The sequence below is a fragment of the Perna viridis genome, chromosome 14 (assembly GCF_037379345.1).
Source record: "Perna viridis isolate PV_CMFRI_1.1 ecotype Kerala chromosome 14, ASM3737934v1, whole genome shotgun sequence".
In the NCBI taxonomy this organism is placed as follows: domain Eukaryota; kingdom Metazoa; phylum Mollusca; class Bivalvia; order Mytilida; family Mytilidae; genus Perna; species Perna viridis.
This window is the reverse complement of record NC_142458.1, coordinates 624,228-638,716: the sequence shown is the minus strand read 5'-3', so window position 1 is coordinate 638,716 and position 14,489 is coordinate 624,228. Positions and strand designations below refer to the sequence as shown.

Sequence of the window (14,489 nt, the reverse complement as noted above, 5' to 3'; positions counted from 1 at the left end):
GAATTTGTTGTCAGGTTTTATCTAGGGACTTAAGATATTTGCAAATTATTATTGATGGCTTTGGTAATACTTTTACCGAGAATTATTTTGGGAATTTCTCAAATATAAGACAATGTTTACTTTGACGAAATATTGGTAAACGGAAGAATTATGTGAGGTCCAAAACCATGTGTAGTACAGCAGTAATTTATTTTTCGAGTTTTTACATGCCCATCTTTTTGGAATGGACATACTTTGGTAAACCATTATCTCTTTTGTTTGACTGTCTATCTGTCTACCACATTTCTCACAGTTACTTTAAAAGATACCACCTACAATTTCTGCGAAACTTTTGTTACTTGTTACATTCTATTGATGTTAGTTCTTTTTTGATTTTTACAAATTCTTGATTTGAATTTCCCAGGTATACATTGCTGGGGCAGCTCTATAATTTTTAATTCTCCTATTATGTACATAATACATGTACATATATTATGTGGACATTGCTTTGATGAAAGCCATGTTACAACCTTCTTATGATTTCTAGAGATAAACTTTTCCTAGAACTTCAGAAAAAAACATGACATTGATAGGTGAAGCCAATAACTTCTAAATTATAGTATTTGGTGTCAGAAAAGAATGGTTGGTTGTAGAATGAAATTAATTACCCCTGGGAATTAGTGTTTTGAATCCAACATCCTTGATAGTTAAATGTATAATTTCCAGAGAGGAATGAGTCATTGGAAACCTTACTTAAACATCTTGTCTAAAAACACTAAAGGCATGACTAGCTCACTTTGGAGGAAATGGGTTGTAGTAAATTATTGGATGTCTGTACAACTTTGAGTTTAAATGTTGTCATTGACACAGAAAAGGACTTCAGATTAAACCAACTTAATTTTGCAAGCAGTTTATTTTCACTAATTATACTCCCACTCAATAAATTGGTGGTAAATTGGTATCATCTTGTCTGTCTGTCCATTGGAATTTCATCACATGTCTCTGCTCCCAATGGATGGATATAGCATTTGATCATCATTTGTTGAGTGGGTTTTCCTACACCATGAATCACTTTTGGCAGTGTCTAAATTTTATATGGATCTTAATTAATCCCATTTAGGTATAAAAATCTCATTGTGCTAGACCAGCTAACATTGATTATTGTTGCTTCTGAATAGTCTGATTTGTAATGTCTAACTCTGAAAAGGACATTTAACAGAAATATATTACAGCAGGGTAATGTTACAATAATTCCATTTATTGCTTTGATGCCAAAGGAAAATTCATTGGAATTGTAATCATGGAAAGAGGACTGAGAGGATTTGTAGACTGTGTGTTGGTTATTAGGTTGTCATTGCAATACCAGAAGATTCTGAGAAATAACAGCATATTGTATGATTAACTTCAGAGAATATAGTTGGTCTACCTGATGAAATTACAGCCAGTTGTATGTTTAACTTCAGAGATTATAGTTGGTCTACCTGATGAAATTACAGCCAGTTGTATGTTTAACTTCAGAGAATATAGTTGGTCTACCTGATGAAATTATAGCCAGTTGTATGTTTAACTTCAGAGAATATAATTGGTCTACCTGATGAAATTACAGTCAGTTGTATGTTTAACTTCAGAGAATATAGTTGGAGATAATTGGACAAATGACAAAGAAATCAAATTCAAATACTTATGAAAAAATCTTTATAAAACCATAGGCAGTTTCTTAGGTAAAGGTCATTCAAACAAAAGAAGACCGAAGTTTACTGCATTATTCACTGTTAATTCTCTTAAAATATTGTAATGGTAATAAAACTGGGATTAAAGAATTAAAGACTTGACTTAGATAGGAAAGATCATTTAAACAAGGGATTCAGATCCTAGAAAAAAACTAAACCATCTGGGTTTCTCTCATTTAAAAACATGACTGGCTAAAACTTATGATTAAGTCAGCTTGCTTTACTTTGAAATGACTGTACCAAGTTAGGAACATGGTTAATTTCATTATTTTGTTACTTAATGTACTACCATATAGTGGATTATTTTGGGAGGTGTAAAGTATGGCAATTTTTAGGCAATAAGATACGCAAAACATTTTGGTGTTTTCATGGATGTTAAGTGTTGCACAAGGTATTTAAGCCCAGAGCGAATATTTCACAGGATTTGTTTTTAGGCAGACCGCTAAAGTACCCCAAAATTAACACCAGGCAAATATTACCCTTTATACAGTATTTATCACTCTTCCTGATTATAAGTAACTTATTTTTCTTAGTTCCAGTGTTCTTAATTTAGATGCATTTCATAGCTTTATTTTTAAAACTTATAGAAATAAATTCAGTAAAAAAAAACTTTCATTGCTTCCAATGCAAACCCATATTTTAAGTGATGCCCCTTTTGAATAAACCTTTAGAAATCCAGCAGTTTTATGTATCTCTCTTTAAGGTTCACAAGCCAAGTTATCTTTTGCAACTTTCAAAACATAGGGTTATGCAGCATTTTTTGGCTATTTCCATGGCTTCTTTACATACGATGTGAAAATGTGCTAAATTTTGACCCTAGCCCCACCGTTTAAAGTGCTGTGAACAAAAATTTAAACAGCAAAACAAAGATCTGTCATATTCTGAAGTTCAAAAATGAAATTTTATTTCAAAATACATTAAATTGAAAAAATATTTTTCAATCCCATGGCTACTGGCCTTCTCTTCATGACAGATTATTCTCCCCAAAAGGGGCGGTCCTTGTGACATCATGAATATATACTATATTTATACCTAAAGGACTGCATGAAATAGAAAAAAGTGGCCATTATTTCTAATAATCATTTATAAGAATCTATAGACATTTTTAAGTGATCATGCTCAAATCAAAGACATGACAGGTGCATTGGACATGCCAACCTTCACCATCTTAAATTTTCTACATCTGATACTGCATTGGTCTATGTCAATGAAAACCGCCTGAAAGTCAATACTATAAAAGTTTGATGTAAATGAAGACCACCTAAGGTCAATGCTACAAAAGGTCAATGTAAATGAAGACTACCTAAAAGCCAATGCTACGAAAGATTAAACTACCAGTAAATGGAGACTACCTGAAGGTCAGTACTACAGGTCAGCATATTGAATGATGCTGTTTGACAACTGCGAAAGAATCTTTGAGCAGTTCTTATAATGATAAATCATTTTTAGTTCCAGTATATTCCTTAATAATTATCCAAATGTACATTGTGTTGATAGAAAGAAATACTTTCTCAGCTTTGTCTTGTCAGAGAATTTGACCTTCATCAATGAACCAGTAACTTTTATACTGAGGTAAATTACTGACATGTTTGCCCACATGCCAACCTCTTTTATCATGCTTTAAACCTAGGATGTTCCTTATTTATGTCTGCAGGAAATAGGTTAGGCCAATAGGTAAAAAGTATTAGTCTGTAGGAGACTGGATGTCATGGCTTTCATAGCATTCAACTTCAGGAGTTTAATTTAATGTGCCTTTATCACAATAGTTACATGTATAAAGTTTTATCATTCAGCTTTTTTGTGATAATAATTCAAAATTATTATTGTTCAAACCCTTCTTATATATTTTTGAGGCAGTTTGTAAAATATAAACCTGATCCCTGAATATATAGCTGGAGGTATGCTTGAATTTTAAAAGATGGGTACAAAATGTTGTGAATGTTGAAGCGTCTAAACAAAACTGATGATTTGGAAATAAATGTCAAGATCAATGTGTAAATTAGAGTTGCTAGAATTGACAAAATATAACAATAAAATAGACAAAAAAGTGAACTCTTAAGAAATGATCTTGATGTTCATTTGGTTTTCCTGGTGTAAAGCCATGGAACGTTCTTGAGTTAGATTTTCATTTGACTTTCCTGGTTTAAAGTCATGGAACGTTCTTTAGTTAGATTTTCATTAGACTTTCCTGGTTTAAAGTCATGGAACATTCTTGAGTTTGATTTTCATTAGACTTTCCTGGTTTAAAGTCATGGAACGTTCTTTAGTTAGATTTTCATTAGACTTTCCTGGTTTAAAGTCATGGAACGTTCTTGAGTTTGATTTTCATTAGACTTTCCTGGTTTAAAGTCATGGAACGTTCTTTAGTTAGATTTTCATTTGACTTTCCTGGTTTAAAGTCATGGAACGTTCTTGAGTTTGATGTTCGTTAGACTTTCCTGGTTTAAAGCCATGGAACGTTCTTGAGTTAGATTTTCATTTGACTTTCCTGGTTTAAAGCCATGGAACATTCTTGAGTTAGATTTTCATTTGACTTTCCTGGTTTAAAGACATGGAACGTTCTTGAGTTTGATGTTCATTAGACTTTCCTGGTTTAAAGCCATGGAACGTTCTTTAGTTAGATTTTCATTTGACTTTCCTGGTTTAAAGACATGGAACGTTCTTGAGTTTGATGTTCATTAGACTTTCCTGGTTTAAAGCCGTGGAACGTTCTTGAGTTAGATTTTCATTTGACTTTCCTGGTTTAAAGCCATGGAACGTTCTTGAGTTAGATTTTCATTTGATTTTTCTAGTTAAAAGCCATGAAATCAAATAAACAATTGACATTAGCCTTTAGAATCCATCAGAAATGTGTTTGAAGGTAGGTCAGGCCAATTAAAACAGGGTGTTTGTTTATTAACATTTTTCTCTGGTTTCTGAAATTCATGCCAGATTCTTTGTTTTAGCCAATTAAGTAAGGCAGTTGTTAATAATCAGTATAGTCGTCATGGAAGAGCAGGTGAAACAATATGTTCATGATGGGAGATCACTATTTTTCATGGCACAGAAATAAGGAAAAATCCTTGGTCATGTGGCTTTGCCTTTTTAATGATAAAAATGGGTATTGAACATGCTCCAGATTCTTTCTGTAGAGTAGTAAAAGCACTAAAACAGTATATTTAATAAGTGTAAAAGCACTAAAACAATCTATCCAATATGAATGAAAGCACTAAAGAACAGTTTATCCAGTAAGTGTAAAGCCATTAAAAAGTCATCAATGAAGTGGTTGTGCTATTGTTATTTCACTGGAAGTGTCCATCCATACAAGTGTAACTGCATTGGAGAGGTTATGCTATTATTAGTTTACTGGAAGAGTCCATCCATACAGGTGTAACAGCACTGAAGAGGTTGTGCTATTGTCAGTTTACTAGAAGAGTCCATCCAAACAAGTGTAACAGCACTGGATGACCCCATCAACACAATTGCAACAGCACTGTAGAGGTGATGCTTTTGTAAATTTACTGGAAGAGTCCATCCATACAAGTGTAACAGCACTGAAGAGGTTATGCTTTTGTCAGTTTACTGAAAGAGTCCACCCATACAAAAGTAAAAGCACTGAAGATGTTATACTCTTGTTAGTTTACTGGAAGAGTCCATCCATACAAGTGTAACACCACTGCAGATGTTATACTATTGTTAAGTTAACTGGAAGAGTCCATTCATACAAATGTAACAGCACTGAAGAGGATGTGCTATTGTTAGTTAATTGGAAGGGTTCATCCATACAAGTGTAAAAGCACTGAAGAGTATGTGCTATTGTTAGTTAATTGGAAGGGTTCATCCATACAAGTGTAAAAGCACTGAAGAGTATGTGCTATTGTTAGTTAACTGGAAGGGTCCATCCATACAAGTGTAAAAACACTGAAGAGTATTATGTTTTTGTTCAATAAGAAGAGCTATATTCAGATTTTTTAATAATAAAATTATATAAATTCCTCAAACACTGACTTTTTGCAGATTAATGCCATGATTAATTGGACTTCATGTTTCTGAGTGAATTGAATGGACCATGAACTTATAAATCAAAAGAAATTTCTTACATTGGTCTTTTACTGCTTATATCCATAAATTTTACTGATCAGATTCAGGTGCAGACTCATAGAGAAGCTGTCTTCAAATAAAAGGACATTGATTCTGTTAATTGACAGTTTGAGAGATCTGTTTTTCCCTGATAATCATTGAATTTCTCTTGCTTTTACTGCAGTAGACAGCTTGAAGAATGCCTTTTTAGTGGGAATTGGTATTTAATACATATTAGGAAGACAATGAGTGATATTTGTGTATAGTCTGTGATGAAAGCTTGGTTGTTTATTTAAAGATAATATATTGGTTGATTTATACCATGCATTAGATCTGCCATATTCCATTTCATTTTAGTCTTTGTGGTTACATGGCTGAAGATTGAGTAGTTTAAGTATATATTGAACAAGTTCTGGTCTTAATTTTTTTATACTGGTTTTGAAGGAATAAAGGGGAGGGGCAGAGAGGTTACCAGGAAAAATGTTTAATTGATTTCATACCCCATATCCCCATATGGATGAGGCCAATGACCTTGTCAGTCAGTATATTCCTCTGTTATAATTGAAAGGGGTACAAAGATATTTTTTTTCATACCCCTAAGAAAATTAGTTATTGCTATGAACATTCCATATATGCAATTTATGCTTAACTTGAATAGTGAAAATTTTCAGCTGTAATGCACTCAGTCTGAAGAAAATCCAGTTGTTATTTAGCGAGATTTTACCTTGGAAGTGTATGAGAAAACTCTACCTAATTTTAAAAAGTCTTTACTTGTAATTTCTATGTAATATTCAAAGCAGCCATGTTTTTTTTTTTGTTTTTTGTTAATATTCAACTAGTGGAAAAGTCTAAATGAATATTGAAACTGAATATTGAAACTATCACAATTGAATGTCCAATGCCAAAAGAGTTAGCTGAATTAAGAGTGTAGAGATGTGGATGTTAGCTTGTAGAGGTGTGGATGTTAGCTTGTACCATCAATGAAGTTTGTAAGTGAACATGTTATGTTGTAGAGATTATTTATTTAGGTAAATATTGACTAGTATTTTGACTGAAATCTTTTTGGATTAAAATTTTAAAAAATTAGTTACAGGGCATTTTACTAGACATAGTATAGTTAACTTCAGAGGATAGCAGAGCGGGTCTACTTTTGATTGAATGAGCATTTTCTGATGAATTGTCTTACATGTTTAACAATTAACAATGAGATTTAACATTTTATAGGTATTGTAACACAAGTTTGATAGAAAGTTTAAATATATTTGTCAATTTATTCCAGTTAACTACCAGATGATATTCATAAGATGATTGTTATTTAACCAAGGAAAGGTCAACTCTATTCCCTGAAGTTAACTGTATTTTTCACTGTAAAGCATGCTGGTATACTCTATTACAGAAAAACACAACTTCAGTTTAGCTATCATGTATTTAGCAATAATGATAGTTATTTAAACATGTTTCCTTCCCCGTTTGTAAACTCTCGTGTTATCAACACTTGGTAGATCTTAATCAATGGTAGTTACACATTTAACACAGTAATCCACATAAGTACTTGTGCAGGTGCATGGCTTAAAATATCTTCAATATAGCTATATTTATTGTAGAAATGTATACTGTAAAGTTCTTTCATCTATGTATAAAAGTAAGGAATCCTTGAGACTTCTCATTTGTCATTGATCAGAATACTTATTTTAAGCTCTTTGGTATGACTTTGATTGTGTTAATGCCCATATGTCAGAAGTAAAGTATCTTTCTCATGGTGGATAAGATTATCTGGGGTAAGGGAGGTAATTCAAATAGAACTTCATTTTAAGTATATTTCAGGTGAACATCATGTTAAATTTCATGTGAATTTCTTGTATTTTCTTCCTCTTTTTGATTATCTTTAATATACAGGTTGCATTGCTCTGACTTAGTGGTCATATTAATGTCTGTGTCTTCTAACTTATATAGAAAACTAGACTTGATGTGACTCAATACCTGGAAAAACTGTCTAAAATTTAACAATTCAACTTCCTGTTTTGTAGGATTGCCATATTAGTGGGGTATACCTGGCATGGCAAAGAGTGTATTGTGATTTTTATACCCTTCACACAATGTGATACCCTTGAAAAATTGCATGTCCATTTGTCTGTCTGTCCCCTAATGGTTTTTAGATAGTTACTTAAAAACAGATTAATTTATTTTATTTTTTTATACTTTGCACAGTTGCAAAGTACCACAAAACATGGTTAAGATCAATTTTCAGCAAAATTGGAAATGTAGTTTCCAAGTTCAAAACATTTTGCCGTGCCCCTTTTTTCACCATCACTTGGAGACGTAGCACTTAAGGTTCCAATAATGCCCTATTTTTTTCTATTTTCAGATTGTGAAGGACAGAATCACACAACATTTATCTAGACCTTCCAACGTGTGGAATACATACCCAGGTGCTCTGTCTGTTCTGTCGGAATATTCTACAACCAAATTGCACTTTCCTTTCTACTATTGCTCTAACGGGACCAGTCCAGGGAACAAGTTCACAGCAGTTATCTATGCAACATCACCTGTCACTTTGTCATCTGCACCACTATTCCGGCTTATTAGAACTCTTGCTAAATCTTCATATATACATAAGGTTAGTCCCTGAGTTTACATTGTAATTTAAGGATATCATGATTGTGGTGAGTAAATGCATTTCTTGGGGCTTTCATAATCAAAATACTTTATGTCATTGGTTTCTGAACAAATACACTGAATGTAGTCCATTTATAATTCCCTTTATAAAAAATAGAATCTCTTTCAAAATCATTAATTATGATTCAGGCAATTATTCAACTTGATAATATTCTATCATTGCTACAAATGATATTAAGATTTTTTTTTAAATGTTATGTGCATCAAGGAATTATTTTCTTAATCAGAATATTTGAATATAAATTAATTTTTGGACAGGTTTAAATAATAGTGAAAAAGGTGAAATGAAACTTAATTTGTAAATGTGTGTGAAGTTGGATATTGTTTAACTAGTATTGAACTACATATCATATCCATACCTGTTAATCCTGCCACATTAGAGGGGAATTCCCATTAAATCAATGAAAAAAAATAGAATCTGCCTCATGCAAAGGTAGGTTTTCGGTTAAAATTACTATTTTTCTGTAAAAAAAATATGAAAATTCAGTTTGAAACATTTAAGAAGAAAAATAGTTCTAAAGTATATGGGAAATGCAAATTTATGATTACAGTTTTATTTTACATCATGTTATCTTTGAAATTGAGTGTATTGTACTCTTTTCAAAAGAAGCAATAGCCTCATGTACCAACAGCACTTTGATTTACCCTTATTGCAAAATTAAAGTCCTAATAAATATAAAACCATCAGATCAGGAATAGGTGATAAATACTGGAATCACTCCATTATAAAGATAATACCATCAGGTCAGGAATAGGTGGTAAATACTGGAATCACTCCATTCATCATTCTGTTATGTTGCAATTACATCTACTGGAACTCCCAATGGTTGGAACAATTTCGAATTTGAAATGGGGCTTTATATAGATGGTGCACATATTGTATGAAAATGTATTGTCTAAATTCATGGGTCTTCTACCCATTTTTATGCCCACCCGACAAACAGTCGGGGGGCATATTAATTTACCCCTGTCCATCCATTTGTCCGTCCGTCTGGATTACACATGATCATGGCTTGTCCTGCTATTTCCTCATACAGTTTTTGAACTACATCGGAAATATTTTACAGGATATTTCTACACATGATGAAGGTGTGCAGGGCCAAAGGATTTTGATTTTCGTGAAATATTACGGAAATTGGTAATAGTTAGAGTTAGTCATTTTCATCAGATATATGCCAATATATGGATTGTCTGGCTCACTACTCCTGTAGTTTTTGAACTACATCTAAAATATTTTTTGCAGGATGTTTCTACACATAATGATGGTGTGCAAGGTCATAAGATCTTGATTTTTATGGAATATTACGGAACTGGGTGATAGTTGGACAGAAATATACCCCAAGCAACAAAGTTAGGGATTTGTTATTGGGGTATTAACATTTTTTATTTGTCCGTCAGTCGGTCCATCAGTCCTCTTTTTCTCAATGCAAGTATTTTTGCAGTGCTTAGCCTAACATCCCAAATATTTACTGCATCGACCAACAGTACATCACTTCTAACAAATGACGTGGGGGCTTCTGTGACAAACAGGGCTTCTAGTCCTCTTTATGGAATGATAAAGAATTTTTTTTTGTAGAAAAATTTTCTCCCAATGAATGAAATGATCCACAATGTGTTTGTGGTTTTATATAAATGGGGCATACATAGTAAGTAATTTTATTTGATGTCTGATATCAACTTCCTATGTGAAGGTGTACCTAGCACAACAACATTGGTACTGCAGTGACAAAGAGTTTGTACTAAGGGTGAACTTGAATCATGAAACATTTCCCAGAATGCAACAGACTTAAAAAGGAAAATGAGAAAATAATCAGTAAGGAAACCATGCCACATAATTACTTACAAAAATGTACAAGAAGGTTTGGAAATATTATCCCATGACCTTGTTAATATCTAACTCACAAGTGATAGAAAATGGAGACTGCAATCATGAGAAACAAACAGTGGATAAATATTGTATTTTGTAGATGATGGTTATATGGAACTGTGATATACCCCCACCACCAATACATCGATGGCCAGGAAACTTAGGTGTCCCTGTCCTTGTCAAAACTAGAAATATCAAAGTAAGTAAATCACTGATAAATTCAATATTTCACTGGTGAAACAAATTCTGTATTTTCACTCTGGTTAATTTGACATTACTGATGAATTTAAATGTCAGTGTTCTTATCACAGAAATTTGAATTTATTTTGAAATAGCAATAAATTTATGAGAAGACATTGGATAATCAATTGGTTGTTGTGGAGAATGCTAGGAGATTTAAATCTTGCATAGGTTCTGTACACTTCTTAAATCTTGGTGTTCTTCATTAGCATATTTGAGCAATTGGTAATCATTAAAGTATTTCTTTTGCACTGCATGTTGGCATATATAAGAAATGGGCAAGAAACTTTCTAAAGAGACAAATTCTGGGTATTTCTGGACTTCAGAAATATTATCTGCATTCAATAATCAATATTGTACAAGAAATAAGACTTCACACTTATTTTCTATATAAAGTATAAACCTAAACCATAACTTGCTATCATGGGCCTAAGCAATATGTCCATCTCTGTAACCACATACAGGAAAACAAAAGTTTGAAATTGAGACAAAATATCACTCTGTGCCCTATAGGATAAGGTGTTTCTATGGAAACACTCAAAATGACATTCATCTGTTTATTGTTGAAATCCAGTCAATTTGATGAAGTTTCATTGGGAATTGTCAAAATTTTTTTTATCATAACAGTAGCCTGAGATAGAAAATATTAGGTTGTAAGAGAGAAATCAAGGGAACCAGTATTTAGGTTGTAATCAGAATGAATAAAAAACCACAACAGACACACACTGCAAATAACATGAAATAGTCAAAATAACATCTTCAAAAACTTACACCATTACCATCTCAGCTTTTCTAGAAAAACCTCTAATTTATTCATACGACAAATAGAAAAGTTAAATTGACTAATAGTACTATAATTGTGTCTTTCAGTCTGTTAGTGCTAGATTTCACCCATACACAGAAATAGTTACAGATGCTGTCTTTAGTTTGGATGAAGATGCCTTAATAACAACAGATGAGGTAAATGTTGTCATTAATAAACTACAAAGGCCTTCTTATTTAGAAGTCACATTTCTCAGAATGTTCATTTTATTTTTTTATTCTTTAAAATTTTGTCCCTGCTGTCTTATCAGCATTCTTTTGCTCTGCAGTATTTATTCTCAATTTGATTTTAAATGTTATGAGATAAAAACATCATCATAAAATTAGATCTATTGATATCTGTTTTATACAGGTGTATAATACATTCAATTGCTTCTCTGTCTTAGAATCAGACAAAATGTGTGTAAGGTGACTTGCACATGAAGGAAAAAAACGTAGATTTTATTGCATAATCCAAGTATTTATACCTAATAACCTCCAGAAGTAACTGTTAGAGTGTTTGTATAGTTTGTTTTTTTCAAGATATTAATAGGTCAAATTTAGTTGAAATTCGGTATGGAAAAATGGAGGAAAAATTTTTGCACACTTTTTCCTTATATAAACAGTCAAAAAATAACTAAGTCACCAATGTTTGAGGAGAAATTTAAATAGCTTTTCAGTTGCTTTCTAGATGTATTGAATATGTTTGCGGCAAAAGGCCATATTGAGAATTATGATTTTCCACTCATCGCCTTATTCTTTCACGGAATTGTACTTGAAGGGATATAAAGTGACTTCAAAATTGCCTGGATTTCACTGTATATATGGGTATTTTCAGATTGATTTTGCCTTCCATGTTTGGAGAGAATTCCCGCAGAGAATCATTGGTTACCCAGCTAGAGTGCATTACTACGATACTACCAAAAAACAGTGGAGTTATACGTCCAGATCTACTAATGAATATTCCATGATACTAACTGGTGCTGCTATATATCATAGGTAATAAAAGGGATTCAAAAATAAATTCTGGCAGTGTGGGTGTGCTTCACTTGATTGATTGTGAACTCTCATTAAATGTCAATTAAGGGAACCAGGTAATGGAAAAGAACAGACTTTTAACAACTAAAAAAAATAGATCCACACAACAAGAACATGACCAAGATATAACATGCAACATCTTGTAATATAAATTCTCTTATAGAAAGAAAATTATTTATAAATCAGAATTTTTTTTTAAGAAGTGTTCACAGAATGTCAATAGTATAATTACTTTCATGTTTCAGGTATTATAACCACCTCTACACAAATTCATTGAGTTCACAATTTACTAACATTGTTGAGCAATCACAGAACTGCGAGGATATACTAATGAATTTTCTAGTCAGTCATGTGACCAAACAACCACCAATCAAAGTGACTCATAGAAAAATCTACAAAGAGGGCTTGTTGGGGAATAATGGTCGAACAAAAACTTCGTTTTCATTGGACCAGCTCCATCTATCACAGCGACAGTCATGCATGGACAAATTCGTTCAGATGTTTGGTTATATGCCCTTGATTCGATCAAAAGTACGATTAGACCCTGTTCTATTTAAAGATCCAGTTTCTAATTTAAGGAAAAAGTATCGACAGATAGAAGTGATATGAGTTTGTGATCTTTATATTTATTACTTTTGTATCAAATGGTCCATTTATTTATTGTGGTAATTGTTTTTGTAAAACTTTCTTTTATTGATTGTTAGAAAATTTAAGGACATGGACCTAGGGTAAGGGATGCAACTCTTTCAATTCATTGGAATGTTTGTATTCAGCATTTTACATTAATCTCATGTAAGCATCAAAGTAACTTGGACTGATTTCATTCTGTTTCAAATGAAAGGTTGAAAGACTGTAGTGATATTGAATGTGATACAAACATATCACTTATTTCATGAGTTATGTCCCTTACCCTTGGTCACCCTCCTTAATACTGAATCTTTACTTTTTTTCCTGATGTTTGACTAAAATTTGAAAATGATGAACAAACCTGTACTAATATGGTCACCAATTTATATACTGTATTTACTGCCATATGGCATTTTAATTTTTATGTATGTTGTTTTTATTATGTTGAACATGAATCTGAATATGATGTTTTTTTAGGCCAAAGTTAAAAATATCCTTGGCAAAGCCTGACTGACACTTCAAAAAACCTTCAGACTGAGAAGTTTTTATTGGTGGTATATTGTTAATCTTATTTTTTTCTTGTTTTCTTTTTCTGATTTCTGGATTCTTTATTTTTATTTTTTATTTTTTTAGTTTGCAATTTTTGATGTTATTGATAGATGTACAAATACCAAAATTATTAGTAGTGACAGTATTGCAATAACACATGATTGAATAATTACAGACCCAATTTTTTTTTTTGAGCACTTCGGCTATTGCAAACAGAAATATATTTCAATATGATCTTATCTTTAATGGTCAGTTTGACTGTAAGTCAGTCAGTTTGACTGTAAGTGAGTCTACATTTGCTTTGTTTTGATTATCCTGTACCATTTATCTTTAATCTGATACCAATAAAATGTAATTTTTGTGGGGTGCTTATTTTAGCGGTCTGTCTAAAATTGGCAATATTAATTCTACAGAATATTAACTGTTAAGTACTAAGTGCATCTCTTTTCATCAGTATCAAACAAATGTTACATACTTTTTTAAGATCCCAAAGTTTTATACCCTCCATACGTTATTAAGAATGTTGTATTATTGTTAAAAATGAAAAATTCTATGAACTGTTCCAGACTTTTATGTTGAAATGAGTAAAATAATTTGTCCTTTTTCCTTGAATTTTTGCTGCTAATGGTACACTTAAATATTTTACTATGAAATTATAATGAAATTATTTTGGTCTTATAAACCATAAGATGATGATGTTTTTGAGACAGAGTTAGTCTTCCATTGATTAAAGAATAATTAAGGGAACCAAGATTCTAGCGGAAATCAGAAGAATGTAATTCAGGTATAAAGACCAGACATGGAAAACAGACAACCACATCAAAGAGTATAAAGTAACTAAAATAATACATACAAAATTAAAAAAGTAAATGAGCAACACGGACTCCACTAAAAAATTAGAGCATGGACCAGGTGCACTGGTA

General features: G+C 32.1%; 1 protein-coding gene across 1 annotated transcript in view; it reads left to right on the top strand.

Annotated features, from left to right (window-relative positions):
• Positions 1-14,489, top strand: part of LOC148597659 (exostosin-1-like) — a 69,955-nt gene that overhangs the window by 49,476 nt on the left and 5,990 nt on the right. The window contains exons 5-9 of the mRNA XM_088560065.1: positions 8,134-8,385; positions 10,412-10,510; positions 11,422-11,511; positions 12,191-12,351; positions 12,636-14,486. Coding sequence (XP_088416191.1) covers positions 8,134-8,385; positions 10,412-10,510; positions 11,422-11,511; positions 12,191-12,351; positions 12,636-12,999 — 966 coding nt within the window. The 3' untranslated portion in view covers positions 13,000-14,486. The remainder of the gene's footprint in view (positions 1-8,133; positions 8,386-10,411; positions 10,511-11,421; positions 11,512-12,190; positions 12,352-12,635; positions 14,487-14,489) is intronic.